Source organism: Euleptes europaea, chromosome 5, assembly GCF_029931775.1.
Source record: "Euleptes europaea isolate rEulEur1 chromosome 5, rEulEur1.hap1, whole genome shotgun sequence".
NCBI lineage: Eukaryota > Metazoa > Chordata > Lepidosauria > Squamata > Sphaerodactylidae > Euleptes > Euleptes europaea.
This window is the reverse complement of record NC_079316.1, coordinates 9,302,926-9,319,716: the sequence shown is the minus strand read 5'-3', so window position 1 is coordinate 9,319,716 and position 16,791 is coordinate 9,302,926. Positions and strand designations below refer to the sequence as shown.

The 16,791-nt window shown below is 50.2% G+C and overlaps 1 protein-coding gene across 1 annotated transcript; it reads right to left on the bottom strand.

Annotated features, from left to right (window-relative positions):
- Positions 1 to 1,695: 1,695 nt before the first annotated feature.
- LOC130477882 (matrix metalloproteinase-23-like) lies at positions 1,696 to 16,528 on the bottom strand. Its single transcript, XM_056849965.1, has 8 exons — positions 16,457 to 16,528; positions 15,891 to 15,976; positions 14,135 to 14,271; positions 9,893 to 10,060; positions 7,127 to 7,291; positions 5,923 to 6,033; positions 2,673 to 2,805; positions 1,696 to 1,924 (listed from the first exon to the last, which is right to left on the bottom strand). The coding sequence occupies exons 1-8, from the start codon at positions 16,526 to 16,528 to the stop codon at positions 1,696 to 1,698; spliced, it is 1,101 nt and encodes a 366-aa protein (XP_056705943.1).
- Between the last annotated feature and the right edge of the window lie 263 nt (positions 16,529 to 16,791).

Here is a 16,791-nt window from a genome sequence, read left to right as displayed (position 1 = left end):
CCTAAATTTCTTCCGCAGACATCAGCGTGGCTTCCTTATAATTCCCAAGGGAGAGACTGTGGTCATTTATGCATGGGAGTTTTACCTGAGGTTCGCTGGACCCACACTTTCCTGTTGGGAGTCTATGCACCAGCAGTCTCCAAGCTCAAATCAGGAAGTATATGAATCCCCGCCTCTTGAAATGCTGCTTCGTAATTGGCTGTAGTGAGAGAAAAGCTCCCTCCCCCAAAAAAACTCAATTGTCACATAAAAAAATCATTTTTTTATATAAACATAAAACCAAAAAGGGAGCAATGTGAAAAGAAGGGGGGGGGGAGAAATCCAAGCCTCGGTTTTAAAAAGCCTTGCTCAGAAAGAGCTCAGAGGAAGAAGGAAGTATTTGAATCCCCACCTTCGGAGACGCTGCTTTGTAATTGGCTGTGAGCAAAACTAAGCGTGTGTCCCGCACTTTGCCTTATGCACGGAGATTTCACCTGGGCTGAGCTCAGGGGAGAGGAAAGAATTGGGTTAACAGAGGAACGGGAAAGTCTGGGATTTGTGAGGGCTGGCAGCAAGGTCATCTCTAATGGAGGGAAAACTCATGCATAACTCCAAGGAACAACCGAGACAGACGGGGGGGTGAACGCGAGTGAAAGTACCCATGCATAAATGACCAGTGTTACATAGCGGTTAGGGTTTCAGGCTAGGAATAGAGAGATCCAGGTTCAGATGCCCACTTGGCCAAGAATTACACAAACAGACAAGGCCAAGATCCCCCTGTACTAAAAGGCAAATTGCCTCAATTTGCCTCGGGCTTTGTACGGAGAAGAAAATTCTAGGCAATAAACTTGTCACTGGGAAATGACTTACTGAAAAGGAAAAAGGGGCCACAGAGGAAAGACAAGGTTTTCAGATTTATTGGCCTTTCAGGTGTGCCAGTTCAGGAGATCTACTGGTAGCAGAAAATAAGTCCATGCTATCCATGCCAGATCATTCGGCCATCACAAGATTTATCCCTTCCGCTGAGGCCCTAGGTCGAGGATGAGTATCTTTGGCACTGGGTAGGGGCAACATTAGTGGGACAACCAACACCCAAGGAGCACGGCCCCTGCAGGGGACAGGGTGTGGATCCACTGAGGCCAGAAGGCAAGCAACACAAAAATCAACGACTGCATCAGCTGCAACAACTGGGGAGGGACTGTGGCTCAGTGGTAGAGCATCTGTTTCACATGTAGAAAATCCCAGGTTCAATCCCCAGCGCCTCCAGTTGAAAGAACCAGGCAGTAGGTGATGTGAAAGACCTCTGCCAAGAGAGCCGCTGCTGGTCTGAGTAGACAATACTGACTTTGATGGACCAAGGGTCTGATTCAGTATAAGGCAGCTTCATGTGTTCATCAAAATCTGTACAAGTAGGGTACCTCCAGTTGCCAACTCTGACTTGACAAATTCCTGGTTATTCCCAAATTTCTGGACAGAGTCCACCCTCCAAAGCTGCCATTTCCTCCAGGGGAACTGCCCTGTAGTTGGGAAAGGTTGTCAATCCAGAAGGCCTCCAGGGTCCATCTTGGAGGTTGGCAACCTCAAGGGTTCCCGCTGTACCTTCTGAAATTTCTGGCTGCAGAAAAGATGAGCCCAGAGGACACGGCGGCCGACCTCTCGCACCGCACCGAGGTCCCAGCTGGGGTTCCGAATGTGTCTCCTACGACGTAGCTTTGGTCAACGTGCTCCACCTGAGCCCTTACGCAGCCCTGGCAGGGAGGGCAGGGAGGCCTTCCCTTTAAGCTTCACCTGCCAGGAGTTAACCCGGAGAGTCCTGCCCCCGCGGCGGATCAAGCAGGCGTAGCGCCCTTCGCTGAACTCCGTGGCGACAATGCGCAGGTCCTGGCTGGGGAGCAGTTCGAAGCCCGGGAGGGAGCGGGAGAGAGGCTCCCCGTCTTTATACCAGCTGCAAGCAAGGAGAGAGGAAAAGGGGAAGGAGGTGGCTGGGTCTAAGCGCTGGCCTTCTTGCCCCCTTAAATAGGGTTGCCATCTCCAGGTTGAGAAACACCTAGGGTTGCCAACCTCCAGGTACTAATAAAACCAAAGAATACCCATGCTGTACACAATGAAGTATTAGCAAAACCACAGCAACGTTGGCCCGACTAAAAGAATATAAAGTTTACAACATATATTACACAATGCAGATATGACTGTAATGCTATAGTCCGTCAAATACAGTGTCTGTTTCCAACAATTGCTTGCCATTGTCCCAAGTGACTTTTGCTCTGGGAATTATATGGACTAACAGACATTGTATTTGATGGACTATAAGCATTACAATCATTTCATTGTGCCACGAACCCTATATATAGCTATATGTTGACAATACAGCATATTAGTAACTAACCTTCATTGTATTATATATGTTGTAAAGTTTATTCTTTCAGTCGGGCATTGAAGTCCCTCCCCTCCCCAAACCCCACCCTCCACAGGCTCCACCCCAAATACCTCCCGCCATCGGCTAAGAGGGACCTGTCACCCTCCAAAGCATCCATTTTCTCCAGCGGAACTGATTTCTGTAGTCTGGAGATGAGCTGTAATTCGGGGGGATCCCCAGGAGGCTGGCATCCCTACCTGGCATCGGTTACTGCTTTGAGATGCCAAGCAATGTGTCTGCTCAAGACTGCAGGGCTATAGGAGCCAAGGAGTCTCACCTGACTCGCAAGTCTGACGTGGAGGAGTTCAGTCCACAACGGAAGGTGATGACTCTGCCCTTAGAGATGGATCGTAACTGAATGAGAGAAGGCCGGGCAGGTGGAGAAGAGGAGGCGGACATAGAAGGGTGCTCTGTAAGAAGATGAGACAAATGCAAATGCTACATGGTCAGCAGGAGGTACAATGGCATGAGAGCTGCAATCAAAGCAAAGTTTGGAGGTTAGTTAAGCTGTGGAACTCATTGCCTCAGGATGTGGTGATGGCTGCCAGCTTGGGAGGCTTTAAGAGGAATTTCAAGGAAGCAAAACCAAAGTTTGCTAATACGAAATTTCTTAGGGAATTTCTCAGAGGGGTAAGGATGGAGCTCTCTTCCTCTGTTGTAGTGGCCAAGTTTGCAGATAATACCAAATTATTCAGAATGGTGAAACCAAGGCGGATTGAGAGCTCTAAGAGGATCTCTATAAATTGGATGAGTGGACATTCACCATGGCAAATGAAGTTGAATGTAGCTAAGCGCAATACATGCTGGCAAAAAATACCCTTAACTTCAAATGTAGGCTCATAGAGTCTGAACTGGCTGAGACTGAAAGAGATCTTGGGGTTGTAGTGAAAAGCTTGATGAAAATGTCGACTCAGTGCGCGGCAAATTCTACACTGGGGATTATTAGGAAACTGGTTGAATATAAAACAGCCAATATTGTAAAAGCCCCTGTATAGATCTGTGGGGCAGCCTCATCCGGAATACCAAGTACAGATCTGTTTTGCCCTAGTTGACATTGTTAGACCTGTCGTAGGGGCCTTCGATTCAATTGACCACTCCATTCTCATTCATTGGCTGGAACATGGAGATGTTCGAGGCAGTCTTTAAGCAGAGGCTGGACAAGCACGTGTCAGGGATGCTCTAGGCTGATCCTGCATGGAGCAGGGGCTTGGACTAGATGGTCTCTATGGCCCCTTCCAACTCTATGATTCTAGGGGTGTCTCTTTGGTGGTTTGGTGGTTGTGTCTGATACGGAGGCCATTTATGCTTGGTAATTAGCAGTGTATTCCAGGCTGAAGTGCCCTGCATATTCTTAAGAGCCCCTTTAACGTGACCTTTTGTGTTTTCTCCATCCCCGCCTCAAAGAATCCCCTCAAGGAAGCATGCAAAGTCACAGCCATGCATTAGCTATGCAAATGGCAGTTGCGAATGGAAGGAACGAAGGAGCAGGCGAGAGGGGGGGTTGAATATCGCCTTTTGTGTCGGGACAGTGAATAGGCATTTTAAAGGTCGCGTTTTTAAAGAAAGCTTTGAGCGAGCATCAAAATTGACCCTGCATAAATGGCCTATGATTCTAGGGGTGTCTCTTTGGTGGTTTGGTTTGGTGGTTGTGTCTGAGAGTTTCCATGGGGGTGCCCCCGGGTTCCATTCTGTCGTCTACACTCGCCAGTATTTATGAGGCTGCTTAATGAGATCATCCATAGTTATGAGGTTGGATGTTATTAACGTGCGGATGACGCCCAGCTCTATACTTCATTATCCCAGCCTCGAGATGCATCCATCCTGGCCCTGAACCAGTGTCTTGAGGCCGCAGTTAAATGACTAACAGTGCAGTCCTAACAATGATAGAATCATAGAATCGTGGAAGGGGCCATACAGGGGCCATCTAGTCCAACCCCCTGCTCAATGCAGGATCAGCCAAAAGCATCCCTGACAAGTGTTTGTCCAGCCGCTGCTTGAAGACTGCCAGAGAGGGGGAGCTCACCCCCTCCCTAGGCAGCCCATTCTGCTGCTGAACTAAGCTTACTCTTAATCTGGAGAGCCGGGTTTGATTCCCCACACCTCCACAGGAGTGGCGGACGCTAATCTGGTGAACCAAGATGGTTTCCCTGCTCCTTCACATGAAGCCAGCTGGGAGACCTTGGGCTAGTCCCAGCTCTCTTTGAACTCCCTCAGCCCCACCTACCTCACAGGGTGTCTGTTGTGGGGAGGGGAAGGGAAGGTGATTGTAAGCCGGTTTGATTCTTCCTTAAGTGGTAGAGAAAGTCGGCCTATAAAAACCAACTGTTCTTGGGGAAAATAAGACTAGTTCACCAGAAGAAGATTAGTTCACTTCTTCTTCTTCTTCAGAAGAAGATTAGTTCACCAGATTAGCCTCCACCACTCATGTGGAGGAGCGGGGAATCAAACACGGTTCTCCAGATCAGAGTCCACCACTCCAAACCACCGCTGTTAACCACAACACCACGTTGGTTTAAGAGCTTGGGGATACTCAAGCTCAGCCTTGGTATTTGAAAAGCAGCTTGCTGGGGTACCTAGGAGTGCTGCCTCTCACCTGCATCTGGTTCAGCACAGTGTCCCCCCTTCCTGGGCTTAGCCGACCCAGCCACAATGATGCAGGACGACTGTAGTGCACTCTACGTTGGGCTGCCTTTGAAGACAATTCAAAAATTAGAGCTGGTACAGAGGGCAGCATCTTTACTGATGCCAGGGGCTGCCCGCTGGAAAGACGTCTCGCCAATTTTAAAACAGCTTCACTGGTTGCCGTTTCATTTCTGAGATCAGTTCAAAGTGCTGGTTAGAAACTTTAAAGCCCTTCCCAGCCTGGAGAGGCAGCGTGGTGTAGTGGTTAAGAGTGGTGGTTTGGAGCAGTGGACTCTGATCTGGAGACCCAGGTTCGATTCCCCACTCCTCCACGTGAGCGGCGGAGGCTAATCTGGTGAACCGGGTTGGTTTCCCCACTCCTCCACATGAAGCCAGCTGGGTGACCTTGGGCTAGTCACAGCTCTCTGAGAGCTCTCTCAGCCCCACCTACCTCACAAGGTGTCTGTTGTGGGAAGGGGAAGGGAAGGTGATTTCTAAGCCGGCTTGATTCTTGTTTAAGTGGTAGAGAAAGTCAGCGTATGCAAACCAACTCTTCTTCTCTTCTCCTTCTTCTGTAGGGTTGTCAAGGCAAGAGAACATTTGGAGGTGGTTTGCCATTGCCTGCCTGCGCGTGGGCTGAGAGAGTTCGGAGAGAACTGTGACTGGCTCAAGGTCACCCAGCAGGCTTCATGTGGAGGAGTGGGGAATTGAACCCAGTTCTCCAGATTAGAGTCCGACACTCTTAACCACTACACCACGCTGACCTTCACAGCCTAGGACCCACATATCAGAAGGATCGTCTCTCCCCATACATCCCTGTGTGCCAGCTACAGTCTTCAGGCTGCCACCATCTGGTTGTTCCTTCATTACTTGGTGAGCCTGCGGCAAGATTGCCAGACCCTCACCGAAGCAGGCGTTGCAGATCCTGGGGCAGTGCCGCTTCATGAAGTCTCGCTGGCGCGTACAGAATCCCTGCTGGGCCCATGATGGGCACTGTCTCTTCTCATCCACACAGCCTGCAAGGGAGAGGGGAGAAAGCAGGAGAATGACAGCATGAACAATAGTAAGAGCATAAGAACATAAGAAAGGCCCTGCTGGATCAGACCAAGGCCCGTCAAGTCCAACAGTCTGTTCACACAGTGGCCAACCAGGTGCCTCCAGGAATCCCAGAAACAAGACGACTGCAGCAGCATTATCCTGCCTGTGCTCCACAGCACCTAAGATAATAGGCGTGCTCCTCTGATCCTCGAGAGAATAGGTATGCATCATGACTAGTAGCCATTTTTACTAGTAGCCATGAATTCCCCTCTCCTCCATAAACATGTCCACTCCCCACTTCAAGCCTTCCAAGTTGGCAGTCATCACCACATACTGGGGCAGGGAGTTCCACTATTTAACTATGTGCTGTGTGAAGAAATACTTCCTTCTATCTGTTTTGAATCTCTCGCCCTTCAGCTTAAGCAAATGACCCCGCGTTCTAGTATTATGAGAGAGGGAGAAAAGTTTCTCCCTGTCCACACTCTCCATGCCATGCATAATTTTATAGACCTCTATCATGTCTCCCCTTAACCGCCTTCTTTCCAGGCAAAACAGTCCTAAGCGTTTTTACCACTCCTCGTAGGGCAGTTGCTCCAGCCCCCTGATCATTTTGGTTGCTCTTTTCTGCACCTTCTCAAGCTCTGCAATATCTGTTTTTTAGGTGTGGTGACCAGAACTGTACACAGTATTCCAAGTGTGGCCTCCCCAAAGATTTGTACAAGGGCAGTGCGATATCAGCAGTTTTATTCTCTAAGTAGTGTCTTCTCCCCAATGGGTTCTCCCTACCTTCCCCCCCCCTTTTCTTTGGTATATTTGGTGATTTATTGGGGAGGGGTGGCCGGCCTGCCTTGGTTACATCTTTTGCCACAGCGGGAACTACAGTAAATTGTGCACCATCTATTTTAATAATTGATTAATAATCTGGCACTTTGTATTTTATTATGATGTTTTAATGGGCATTTATATGTATGCTTGTGATTTTATTGTTGTTCCCTGCCCTGAGCCTGGTTTCAGCCAGGGAGGGCAGCCTAGAAATATAATTAGGAACTGCCTGCCAGGTGGGCTCCTCACCATAAAGCCGCTGGATGGCCCAGACGTCATCCTGGCCGATGCGCCAGGTCCGACTGTATGTGGCGTTGGGGTGCATGAGGGCCCGGACATCTCGGGAGTGCCACAGGCCCAGAGCGTGGCCGATCTCGTGAGCTGCCACTTGCACCAGGTCGTTCATCCAGACACCTGCAAGCGGGAGGGAGAGCAGCAAGAAGAAATGTTAGAGAGCCCTTCCTCCCGGCATCTCACGCATCCATCAGATTGGGTTGCCGACTACCAGGCAGGGCCGAGAGATCTCCTGGAGTTACAACTGATCTGCAGACTACAAAGATTGGTTTCCCCCCTAGAGGAAAAGGCTACTTTGGAGGATGGACTGTATGACAGTATACTATGGTTGCAAACCTCCAGGAGATCTCTTGCTATTTCAATAGATCTCCAGCCAATAGAGATCAGTTCCCTTGGAGAAAACGGCCGCTTTGGCAATTGGTCTCTATGGCATTGAAGTCCCTTCCCTCCCCAAACCCCGCCCTCCGCAGGCTACACCCCAAAAATTTCCCACCAGTGTCAAAGAGGGACCTGGCAATCCTACAGTTAGGCTTGCCAGGCCCTGTTGCTCCACCGGTGGGAGCTTTGCGGGGCTGCGGCCGAGGTGCGCGACGTGTTCATGCGCACCTGTGGCAGCATGCACGCGCACCTCACGTGACGCGCCTACATTACTTTCGGGTTTACCCGGAAGCGACACGAACGCTCTAGCGATCTCGGCTTTAGCAGAGGTTGCCAGAGCGTCCCAGTTGCGTGTGCGCTCTTGTGCACGCAGTGCCCGTTGGCCCTCAGCTGGTCGGCGGGCAGCCCGGTGGATTGGCAGGATTTTACCCGCCGCCACGGGCACTTGGCAACCCTACCTACAGTATACCCCACTGAGGTCTAAGGTTGCCAACCTCCAGGTGGGATCTGGGGATCTCCCAGAACCACAACTGATTTTCAGACTACGTAGATCACTTATTATTTATTTATTTAAAACATTTCTTCCACTTCTGGAGAAAATGGTTTCTTCGGAAGGTGGACTGCCTGGCATTATGCCCTCCCAAGGCCCCTCCCCTCTCTAAACCCCACCCTTCCCAGGCTCCGCCCCCAAATCGCCAGGAATTTCCCAACCCGGAATCGGCAACCCTACCATCAACCCTCTGAAATGCAAGGGGCATCTCAAAAGACCATCCTACAGAAAAAGTTCCAGACGTTTTTTAATCTCTCTAGGAGTAGCATCTTTTTCCCCCACTTCCCTTTAAGAGGTATCTTGCCACAGCCCCCCAAAAGTGGGTACTGGTACTTGCTTCTTTAAAAGATGCCCTGGTCTCTTGGAGCAGAATTTTTTTTAGTTGCCGTCCTGCCCCACCTTCTTAACATCATGGAACTGAAAAGGTTCCCATTCCGTTTCCCATCCACACGCTGAACAGAAGCAGCAAAGCTATGGTCATAGACCCACGCACAAACGTCTGAAAGAGTTTTGGTGCCATCTCCAGTTCAGGAGTAACACGGCAGTTGTGAAATAAAAGACGGGCAGCCAGGTTAGCGAGTGGCAGCAGCCACACACGAAAAGGGAGTCTTGTGGCATCCTGAAGACTAACATTCGTCCGAGCATGAGTTTTGGGGGGCTAGAGAACATTTCCACTGATGCATGAAGTGAAACCTCAGTCAGTGGAATATATAGATACAGCAGAGGGAAAGAAAAAGATTGTAAACCGTGGGTCATGGAACGCAACAGATACAGCTGTTGGTATTTCTATGCCAAACTCAAAGTATACACACAGTGGCTATAATGGGTGATAACCCTGACCTAGATGGCCCAGGCTAGCCCAATCGCATCACATCCCAGAAGCTAAGCAGGGTCAGCCCTGGTTACTGCTTGGATGGGTAAGGCCAAGGGAGTCCAGGGCTGCTATTACAGAGGCAGGCAATGGGCGTTAACGCCTGGCTGGTTTGTTCTGCGACTCTCACGCGAATGCTGCAAATCTCTCCCTCCCGCGGGATCGACCGACCTCCTTCCGAAACTTCTGCAGGTTTCCCAAGTCCTGCTTTGTCACAATTTAAACCGAAGTCTCACAGCGGCCGCAGGTGTTTGCTGGTATGTTTCAGTTCCCGGGTCGACTCCCCACCGGGTAGAAGCACCTGCCTGGCCCCGGCAGCGGTGGCACCTTTCTGCGCCCCTGGACCCTTTCCCTCTCTGCCCCCGCGCTAGGGTAGCCAACCTCCAGGTACTAGCTGGAGATCTCCTGCTATTATGACTGGTCTCCAGCTGATAGAGATCAGTTCCCCTGGAGAAAATGGCCACTTTGGCAATTGGGCTCTATGGCATTGAAGTCCCTCCCCTCCCCAAGCCCCACCCTCCTCAGGCTCCGCCCCAAAACCTCCTGCCGGTGGCAAAGGGGGACCTGGCAACCCTACCCCACGCCCTCCTCTGCCTCCCCCCAGTATCAGCCGGGGTTTCAGCCCACCTGCCTGCAGCCCAGAGCACCACCGTCAGAGGTGGAGTGGAGGCGGCTCCTTTCGGCGCCAACGCCGCACACATCCAGCCGCCTCCACCCGACGTGCTAATCAATCTCTTTAACACACTTTTTTATTTCACAGAAAGCCTCCGATTTCCAAAGCCATGCTGTATGAAGGTGTTCAGATCCAACCCTCTGCTCTCTGATGAAGCCACAGGTCATGCTTTTCACAAAGACGAATGCCGCGCCAAGCAAAATTAATCTGCCATTTGATGACGATCGTTGCTTAAACCTTCCCGAGTACCTTGCTTCCAACTGAAGCGTGAGCGGCCCAGAATCCAAAACTCGTGGTTATCGAAGTGGATCTCGCCGCGGGGAGGCAGGAAGGCGTGAGCCAGTTCCCCGTTGAGCCCATCGAAGCACGGATGCAGAGGAGAGAACCAACAGTCAGTGTGATTGAAGGTGTAGAATCCTATTCCAGGGTAGCCAAGAAGAAGGAGAAATGTATGATTGCACACAGTTGCTTCTAACACGCCTGTTTAAAGATTTACAATGAACTGTGGTTCGGAATCTAAACTGTACTCAGTTGCTTGATACAACACCAAGAATTTGCTTCATGATGAAGACAGCTTGACCTCTATGGCCCAGGGCTGTCCGATCTCCTCGGATCTTGGAAGCTAAGCAGGGTTGGCCCTAGAGTTGCCAACCTCCAGGTGGTGGCTGGAGATCTCTCGCTATTACAAGTGATCGCCAGCTGATAGAGATATGTTCCCCCGGAGAAAATGGCCACTTTGGCAATTGGACTCTATGGCATGGAAGTCCCTCCCTTCCCCAAACCCCGCCCTCCACAGGTAGGGTTGACAGGTTCCTATTCGCCACCGGCGGGAGTTTTTTGGGGCGCGCAGAGAACCTAAAAGTTGAGCTGCAAATTTATACAAAATACAGATATTGTTTATTATAAAGTGTACACTCAATTAAAAACACCAGGCCCAAAAATTAGGATGATCAATTAAAAGACTCTAAAAAGTTAATTGCTAATTTGCAAACATGATTGATGATTATAAATATATGAAAATGACCAATGGACAACCAATAGGGTTGCCAACCTCCAGGTATTAGCTGGAGATCTCCTGCTATTACAACTGATCTCCAGCCAATAGAGATCAATTCACCTGGAGAAAATGGCCACTTTGGCAATTGGACTCTATGGCACTGAAGTCCCTCCCCTCCCCAAACCCCACCCTCCTCAGGCTCCACCCCAAAATCCTCCTGCCGGTGGCAAAGAGGGACCTGGCAACCCTAACCAAACGTGTTTCGGCCTGTGGGGCCTTCTTCAGTGGTCATACATACATTTCCACATCTTGAAATACATATAAAGGTATGCTGAAAAGTAATTGTCTTCTATAGTGTGTGGTCTGTTATTGGTGTAAAGCTTGGAATAGTCACCATTTATATTGGCTCACACTGAGGTCTTGTAATGTATTTAGACATTAGGAAGAATTTTCTAACAGTTAGAGCGGTTCCTCAGTGGAACAGGCTTCCTCGGGAGGTGGTGAGCTCTCCTTCCCTGGAGGTTTTTAAGCAGAGGCTAGATGGCCACCTGTCAGCAAGGCTGATTCTGTGACCTTAAGCAGATCATAAGAGGGAGGGCACCTTGGGCATCTTCTGGGCATAGAGTATGGGTCACTGGGGATGTGTGGGGGAGGTAGTTGTGGATTTCCTGCATTGTGCAGGGGGTTGGACTAGATGACCCTGGTGGTCCCTTCCAACTCTATGATTCTATTTCCTATTTCATCAGGATGTGTCTATCATCAGTCAATGATAAAGCATATAGGTAACAACATTCAGAAAAGTTCAGCTAATACACATTACTGTAAGGGCAACCCTAACAAAGAGGCAGGCAACGGCAAACCATCTCTGTTCGGCTCTTGCCTCGAAAGCCCTACAGTTGCCATAAATCAGCTGCGACTTGACTTCACAAAAAGGAGGATGAGAGACAGAGCGCAAGGGCCAGGTTTGGAGGGAGGGGAGTTCAAAGCCTCGGTCTCCCCAATCTGGCTTTGCTCTCGGAGGGGAAGGTGGAAAGAAGCCAACCGCAACCTGGCCACCACCGAAAGAATTCCCCGTCTCATAGCAGCCGGCGCAGATCTAGCCAGGCCGCGTCCCCTGCGGCTCCCTGGCAAGCCACAGAGAACATCTCCGGCTTGGCAGGGTGATAAAAGGCTGAAGGGCAGAGCTAGAAGTCCCTGCTTCAAAAAGTCACTCCGGCCGGGATCTTACCAGGTAGCCTTCAGCACAGCGTTGCCGATAGGGTTGCCAAGCTCCCGGTGGTTAGCAGCAATAGACACTTCTGTGTATATAACAGTTACAACCAAGTAGACACAGAAACAAGCTCTTATACAAATGTAAGAAATTCTATATTATACCACAACAATTCTAAACATACTACAAGCTTACAAAAATACAAATACAAAATCCAATTTTCCAAAATCCAATATGGTATACAACCAACACATGCAATGTTCCTATATCCACAAAGGTCTGTACTTTTTCTTTCAGTGCAAACAGGTAAGTACCATCTGTATTTTACATAAGTTTCATTTTATAATTTTTTCTTTTTTTTTCTTTTCTTCCACAGATGTCTGGTAGAAAAGGAATACGATCGTTTCAGTTCTTTCCTCAGTTCCTTCTCAAACCCTTAAACTGCAAGTTTATCCCAGGAGGGAACCTAGTAATATATGGAAGTATACTAGCCACTTGCTGGCAGATAATATGAAACTAATGCTGCCCATGGGAGCTACGTGAAATTATTTGAGAGGATATACCAACGTGCAGTTTAAGGGTTCGAGAAGGAACTGAGGAAAGAACTGAAACGGCCGTATTCCTTTTCTACCAGACACCTGTGGAAGAAAAGAAAAAAAGAAACTTATGTAAAATACAGATGATACTTACCTGTTTGCACTGAAAGAAAAAGTACACACCTTTGTGGATATAGGAACATTGCATGTGTTGGTTGTATACCTTATTGGATTTTGGAAAATTGGATTTTGTATTTGTATTTTTGTAAGCTTGTAGTATGTTTAGAATTGTTGTGGTATAATATAGAATTTCTTACATTTGTATAAGAGCTTGTTTCTGTGTCTACTTGGTTGTAAGCGCCAGGTGGTGGCTGGAGATCTCCCACTATTACAACTGTTCCCCTGGAGAAAATGGCCGTTTGGGCCATTGGACTCTAAGGCATTGAAGTCCCTCCCCTCTGCAAACCCCGCCCTCCTCAGGCTCCGCCCCAAGATCCTCCCACCAGTTGCGAAGAGGAACCTGGCAACACTAGTTGCCAATTTCCAGGTGGGGGCTGGAGATCTCCCAGAATTACGACTGATCTCCAGCCTACAGAGATCAGTTCCCCTGGAGGAAAATGACTGCTCCGGAAGGTGGACTGTGTAGCATTACACTCCTCTGAGGTCCCTGCTCTCTCCAAACCGCGCCCTTCCCAGGCTCCACTCCCAAATCGCCAGGAATTTCCCAATCTGAAGTTGGCATCCCTAAACTGCTCACTCTCCCCCCCCCACCTTCTGCAATTTTGTTGTTGTAAAGGTAGCAATGAGGACGTAGTAACGTGAAGCACTTTGAATAGCCCCATGGCTAGTGTGGTGTCATAGTTAAGGTGTTGGCATAGGACCTGGGAAACTCAAGTTCGAATCCCCACTAGCGCCATGGAAGCTTGCTGGGTGACCTTGGGCCAGTCACACACTCTCAGCCCTGACCCTGGCTAGTATTTGTATAGGAACCGCCAAGGAATATAGGGTTGCCAACCTCCAGGTGGTGGCTGGAGATTTCCTGCTATTACAACTGATCTCCAGGTGACAGAGATCAATTCCCCAGGAGAAAATGGTCGCTTTGGCCATTGGACTCTGTGGAATTTAAGTCCCTCCCCTCTCCAAACCCCACCCTCAGGCTCCACCTCCAAAATTTCCAGGTAATTTCAATTCCGGAGCTGAAAACCCCACCTTGAGACAATGGCCACTTTGGCCATTGGACTCTATGTAGGGTTGCCAGGTCCCCCTTTGCTACTGACATCAGTCTTTTGGGGCAGAGCCTGAGGAGGGCGGGCTTTGGGGAGGGGAGGGACTTCTATGCCGTAGACTTCAATGGCCAAAGCAGCCCTTTTCTCCAGGTGAACTGATCTCTATCGGCTGGAGATCAGTTGTAATAGCAGGAGATCTCCAGCTAGTACCTGGAGGTTGGCAACCCTGACTCTATGGCATTGAAGTCCCTCCCCATTCCAAACCCCGCCCTCCTCAGGCTCCACACACACCCCAAATCTCCAGGTAATTCCCAACCCCAATCTGGCAACCCTAAAGGAATACCAAGGTGATGTGGAGCCAGGCAATGGCAAACCATTTCCGGATGTTAATTATCTTGAAAACCCCACCAGGGGTTGCCATAACTCAGCTGTGACTTGACAGCAAAAAAAAAAGTATTAGCATTTTCCCCTCCCTCGGCCAGCCCACCACCCTCCAGGATCTTCTGCCCACCAAGCTCTCACCGATGGCGATGTCCGCCTGCTGGGTGGGAGGCAGGCGGCGGAAAGTGAGGGGCGAAACGTCGCTCCACATGCGGAAGGCCTTGGCGATGGCCGTTTGGGTGTCTGCCTTGTTGAGGGTGCTGGGGAACTTCAGGATCCTGCATCCGTTGAACCAGAAAGCAAATAACCATCCGTCAAAAGGATACTGGAGATTCTGTTTAGCTGCCCTCCCCACACAGTCACACACTTAGGTTTGCCAGCTCTGGGTTTAGAATAGGGTTACCAGATCCAGGTTAGAATACCTGGAGATCTTGGGGGCGGAGCCTGAGGAGGGCGGGGTTTGCAGAGGGGAGGGACTTCAATGCCATAGAGTCCAATGGCCAAAGCTGCCATTTCCTCCAGGGGAACTGATCTCTATCGGCTAGAGCAGGGGTCTCAAAACTGCGGCTCCAGAGCCACATGCAGCTCTTTGGCCCATTGAGTGCGGCTCTCCGAACTTGGTTCGGAGCCCCTGCTCTTGCGCCCACTCGCGCCGGCAGCTGGGCTGCAGAGCCGGCTCACCTGACAGAGAGCGGGCGAGCGGGCACGCTTTCTCTCCCCGCCCCCGCCGTGGAGAATGGCCGGGTCCCCCTTTCCCTTGCCCTCAATGGTTGGGAGGCTAAAGCCTCCCCTCCCCTCTAGCCGCATGATTGCTGGGTGGGCAGCTCGGCGGTTCCTGCCCCCCCCCGCCTATCAGCTGTTGGGTGGGGCGGGCTTCCTTTGGTAGACCTGGCCTCCGGCTGAGTCCCATTGGGAGGCCATGTCTACCCACTGGCTTTCTTGGCGGTAGACCTGGACTCCGAGGAGGGGAAAAAGTCCCCCTTCAGAGGCCAGGTCTACCAATTGGCTTCTAAGAGCCTCCAGAGGCCAGGTCTACTGCCAAGAAAACCAGTGGGTAGACCTAACCTCCCAATGGGACTCAGCCGGAGGCCAGGTCTACCAATAGGCTTTTATGGAGGTAGACCAGGCCTCCAGATGAGGACTCCGGATGATGAGGGGGAAATGGCAGGGACTTACAATTTAATTTTTATCAATAAATAAGATCACTATTAAGTATGATATCAAGTTTTATTCAGTGTACCTTTAGTTTAATTAAGACTTAAAACTTTAATTAAAGTTTATTAAGTTAATAAACAGTGTACCTACCTATATATAGTTTAAATTTAAGAAATTTGGCTCTCAAAAGAAATCTCAATTGTTGTACTGTTGATATTTGGCTCTTTTGACTAATGAGTTTGCCGACCCCTGGGCTAGAGATTAGTTGTCATAGCAGGAGATCTCCAGCTAGTACCTGGAGGTTGGTAACCCTATTTAACAGCCACCTCAGCAGCTTTGAGGAGGGTGGAAAGGCAGGGTATAACCAGTGTGGTGGAGTGGCTAGAGTATCAGATTAGGATCTGGGAGACGCGGGTTCGAAGCCCCACTCAGCCATGAAAGCTCGCTGGGTGCCCTTGGGCCAGTTACACGGTCTCTGCCTAACCTACCTCACAGGGTTGTTGTGAAGATAAAATGGTGGTGAGGAGAACGACGTAAACTGCTTTGGATCTTCATCGGGGAGAAAGGTGGGGTATAAATGAAATAAATAAATGAAATGAAACTGGGCCAAACTCTGCCCCTCCAAATGTAGTCCCACATAGTACACCATGATCCTGAAGTATGCTCTGGAAAGGTTTGTTTGACAGGCAAACGCCCTATGTTCATCCCTAACCTACCCAGATATGGCACACATAGCACTCACCTGTATGTCAGATTCACATGGTCCCACTTATAACCTAGAGGGTTGATCGCATAGCGCCTCCTCCTGGTCAAGGCTTTGTCCGATTCCTGGGCACCAGAGGCCACGGATACAGACGGGACTGGTTCTTTTCCCTGCACAGAATCAAGGACACCTGTGGTCAGTAGGGTTGCCAGGTCCCTCTTCCTCACCACCGGGAGGTTTTTGGGCCGGAGCCTGAGGAGGGTGGGGCTTGGGGAGGGGAGGGACATCAATGCCATAGAGTCCAATGGCCAAAGTGGCCATTTTCTCCAGGGGAACTGAACTCTGTCGGCTGGAGCTCAGTTGTAATAGCAGGAGATCTCCAGCTAGTACCTGGAGGTTGGGAACCCTATACTACACTCCAATCTACCTCTGATTGTTTGTGACCCTTTCAAGCCCCCCTCCAAAAGTTTCCTCTTTGCAGTGCGCTTCCTCCCTCCAATAACACAAAGCCCCCTAAACCTCCCCCAAACCTCAACCATAGCCACCGTCTCAGAAAAACAGCCGCTCGAGCCCCCTGCAAAAAAAAAACCCAGGTCTTTGCTCACCTTATAACCATGGTCAGCATTTTGCAGAATCCAAAAAGCTGCCGGCAGCATCAAAAGCAGAATGACCGTCATCGTCCCCAAGTGCCGCCTGGGCATTTGGGGGCACCCAAAGGGCCCCATGGCTAACCCTTACTCCGAGGAACCAAGCTCTGCACAGAAGCGCACCCTTCCCGTGTGTCTCGGATTCAACCCCCACCTCTTCTGCTGCACGTCCCACAAAGGCGAACCGCTGTGCGAAGGAGTCTGCCTGCCTCTGCCGAGCAGCCGGCCCCCAGCCCTGCCAGATTGGATCCATCTGTCCAAGACATACAGGAACAAAGCAGGCCTCTGCTAAA